The sequence below is a fragment of the Cyprinodon variegatus genome, unplaced genomic scaffold, assembly GCF_000732505.1.
Source record: "Cyprinodon variegatus isolate N-32 unplaced genomic scaffold, C_variegatus-1.0 Scaffold1640, whole genome shotgun sequence".
NCBI classification, from domain to species: Eukaryota; Metazoa; Chordata; class Actinopteri; order Cyprinodontiformes; family Cyprinodontidae; genus Cyprinodon; species Cyprinodon variegatus.
In genome coordinates this window covers 13,647-17,467 of record NW_015152093.1, presented here as the reverse complement: position 1 = coordinate 17,467, position 3,821 = coordinate 13,647, and the positions used below count along the sequence as shown (strand labels likewise).

The 3,821-nt window shown below is 40.9% G+C and overlaps 1 protein-coding gene across 1 annotated transcript in view; it reads right to left on the bottom strand.

Moving 5' to 3' along the window:
- The window catches only part of p3h1 (prolyl 3-hydroxylase 1), a 28,726-nt gene extending 25,302 nt beyond the window's left edge, over positions 1 to 3,424 (bottom strand). Inside the window, 1 exon segment of the mRNA XM_015404125.1 lies at positions 2,836 to 3,424. Coding sequence (XP_015259611.1) covers positions 2,836 to 3,297 — 462 coding nt within the window. The 5' untranslated portion in view covers positions 3,298 to 3,424.
- Between the last annotated feature and the right edge of the window lie 397 nt (positions 3,425 to 3,821).

The following is a 3,821-nucleotide window of genomic DNA, read 5'->3' as shown; positions in this document are numbered from 1 at the left end:
ATTGGCAGAGCAGAAGCTGAATGCGCACTTTCGTATGGTTTGGTCTGCCACGGTTTCCGTAGCGTCGTGAACTCGCAGGCGCGCGCTTTTAGAGAACTGAGAAAGAGTGTTATTCAGCATGGGGGTGAGTAGAAAATGAAGGCTAATCATGTTTTGGGTATACTATTCCTTTAAGGAGGCATTTTGCATTAGTCCTTAAGACAAAAACAACAGCATCAAGTTTTTTACTGTATAAAATAACAATGACAATAATACATTTTATTTAAAGCTACTTTCAGAACACTGAACAACAAACCATCAATAATACATAATGTTAGAAGCGGGACAGGCCCTCAGTAGAAATATGCAGTCTTTAAAAACTGGGTTTTTACACTTTAATGAGTTAAAGTGTCAGTTTTCTAAATACCAGAGAGGGAATTCCAGATTTTGGGAGCCGAGTAGGAGAAAGCTGTTCTCCCCATGGAGATGAGGTTGATTGGAGGCTCAGTAAGATGGATGGAGTGGGGGGGCAATAAGGATTACCTTGAATGTGAGCATAAAGAACTGAATTCTGAAGTTGAGCTCCTGTAACACTGAGGTGATGTAAAAAAAAATGAGGGCGTTTCTGTAATTAAACGAGCCGTTAAATTCTGAACCAACCGAACCCTATGGAGGGATTTTAGAGAAATACCAAAAAGAAGAGAGTTGCAGAAATCCATGCTGAAGGTGAGAAGGCTATGGATGAGAACAGGGGCAGAGCGGATGGAAAGGATGAAGACAATGAATGTTTAGGGTTAGTTAGGTAATGTTATTTATGTGGGAGCGCTATTAACGATAACCCAGACTCCGGAATACACGGAAAGGGATAGATGCTGGAACTATCAACTGAGAAAGAGGAACTTTAAATCGATAAAAGAGTTTTGATTCCTACAACAAAGATCTTTGTTCTATTGCAATTAGCTTCAGGAGGGTTAGAGGTGAACCCGGCTTTGATTTCAGAAAGGCAAGAAGTGAGGGAAGGAATTTGGAGTTAGGCTTTCCAGATAAATAGAGCTGGGTGTCATCCACATACCAATAACAATGAATAATACCCGTAATACATACAGAGGTTATCAAGGGGCTGAAGTTGGATAGTAAAAAGTAGGGGCCCTAGGAGAAGGGCCCCAAGGCATACCTGTTGTGACGGTTGGAATCAGAGCTGAAGGACTTCGAATTCCAGCTTACAAATCGGCTGCTCTGATTGGTTCAACTGGGACGTCCAGCAGACACAATTATATATATCCAACTCCAGCATCTGGTGCTTGTGAAATTTTGAGCAAAGTTTCTGAGGGGAATTTAGGGCCCACAATATGTCTTTTTTCAGTAAAGGCCATAAAATGTATGGCTGTTTGCATTGGTAGCTAAAAGCCTGGTGAAGCGGCTTTAAGGCGATCAAATCACACTAATTTTTTAATAGTTGATGATGAGCAAATGGTGGAGCACGCACTAGCTGTCCTCAGATTCAGCTGGGACATTGTTTTGTTTAGCTGTGGGATTATCTTGTAGCTGATAAAAACTGGAGTCAATAGAAACGGCTAAAACGAGGAAAAACTTTATTTAGCAGTTTACTATCAAAAGACCAGCATGTTGGAAATCGCCTTGATGCTGTCCACCCGACCGTCTGCTGATGACAGCGAGCGTAACACCGTCCGTTTTTCTTAGGTTGTTCACGACGTAACGTGTTCGTTTACGAAGCCTACTGCAGATACATCCTGTACATTTTTCCTCATTGAGCTTTTATATGGAGGACCAGCTCTACCAGATTTAAAAATAAATACAGAAATAAATAAGCATACAATTATTTGCCCCAAAAATACAATAAACAAGTAAATATAGGTAGAAATTAAATTATACAGTGAGACATAATTGTATATATCTCTTTTAATTGGTTTCTTTACTTATTCGCCTTAGTAAAAATTACCTTAATTCAGGGGTGCTCAAGTCCAGTCCTCAAGAGCTACTATCCTGAAACTATTTCATGCAACCATTTTCAACACACCTGAATCAAATAAGTGGCTCGTTACCACGCCTCTGCTGAGCTAAATGAGGGGATTGAGGCTTTAGATTCAGGTGTGTTAGAGAAGAGATGCATCTAAAAGTTACAGGATGGTAGCTCTTGAGGACTGGACTTGAGCACCCCTGCCTTAATTATTTATTGTCCTTTATAATCTTCAAATTTATTCATTTATTACTTATTCTTTAATTATCTATTTATGTGCATGTTATAAAATTTTACATTTTATTGTATGGTATGTATTTGCTGGCGTTCATTTTCAGAAATAAATCTCAAATGTCTTTTTCTTTTTCATTTTAATTAAGTAAAAGGATGAGCGGTGTTAAAGAAAATGAAAATGCAAAAAGGATGATTGATTACTAATTTCATTTATGAGTCAAACAGCCACATTCTTAAAATGAAAAAGCATTTCTGAAAATGCTTTTTCATTTGAATTATGTTAACGATTTGCTTCCATAGAGTGAAGCCATGCGCGCGCATTGCAATCAGACCGAGCGCGCGCACAGATGAAGCCGAGCACGAGTTTTTAAAGTTGAGCGCGTGGCAGAGCGGTTTGTAGAGCGAGGTTAAGGGAGTTTAAACGCCGCACATCGGTCCGCTTTGACCGGAACCTGCACGCTCAGTTCGGTCTCTGGTTCCAATTCCTGGTCGCTGTTTCTGAACCCGGTCCGTAAATCCGGCGTCAGATTGAGGAGGAGGCAGAATAGTTTCTGACGTGGCAGAGGAGGGGGGGTGGGGGTGAGTCCTGCCTCACCTCTGAATGGAAACAGAAAATCCAAATATCGACCTAAATGCTGATTTACCTTGAAATAAGCCACTTGGAGGTAGTTGTAGGGGCTCCTCTTCCGAAACTCCAGATCCACTTCCTCGCTGACTTGGTGCAGAGTCGGTGAACCAAGCTTCTCCGATTCACAGACATTTATACAGTCTGCGCGCTGCAGGATAGTCTGGAAAAAGCTTAAATCTTCCACAGATCCTGCCCCGGGGATGGGAACCTTCATGCCGACTGAAGGCTGGCTGAAGGCGGACTGGTTTGCGCAGCGCAGCCGACACTGCGCCTTAATGTTCCGGAGCGCATCTTTGTTCCTGATGGCTTTCTCCATGTTTAGGATGACTGCCAGCCAGTCCCCCTTATAGTAGGCTTCCACCGCCGCGTCAAAAAGGAAATCATAGGGGAGCAAAACTAAATCACTGCTCAGATTAGAGTCTGACCTGCAAACCGCCACAGAAAGACAGAGAAAGATCAGCGCTTTGAGAATTTCCATGATAAAACCTGAGAGCAGAAAAGCAGCAGCTGAAAGTAAAGGAATAGTGATGGAACATCTGGAACCTGGTCCCAAAGAAATAGTCACCCAAGTTTATCTGTCTGCATCCTGCAAGACTGCAAGACCCGCCCACTGAAAGACACGCCTCCAAGCTCCGAGTTTTTCTACACAGCAAATATGGTAGCAGATATGGCAGGCCGTTTTGACATTTATTAGCTTGACTGAATATGTAATCCAGATGTCAAAATGTGTTTCTTCGTAGTCAAACTGAACATTTCTGATATCTAAAATGTAATTCTTACCAGTAAAAATGACCCAGTCATGTGTACTGAGCTTTTAAATCCAGATATCCAACATAACATTCTTACTGTCTAAATTAAACATTCTTCCTATTTAAAAAATGGATGAAAAAAAAAAAAAAATCAATGAATTCTAATTCAGATCTCCATAATAGAGTTACAGCTAGTCATAATTACAATTTCAGATATCATAATTTAATATCCAATCCAATTCTTAAAATCTAA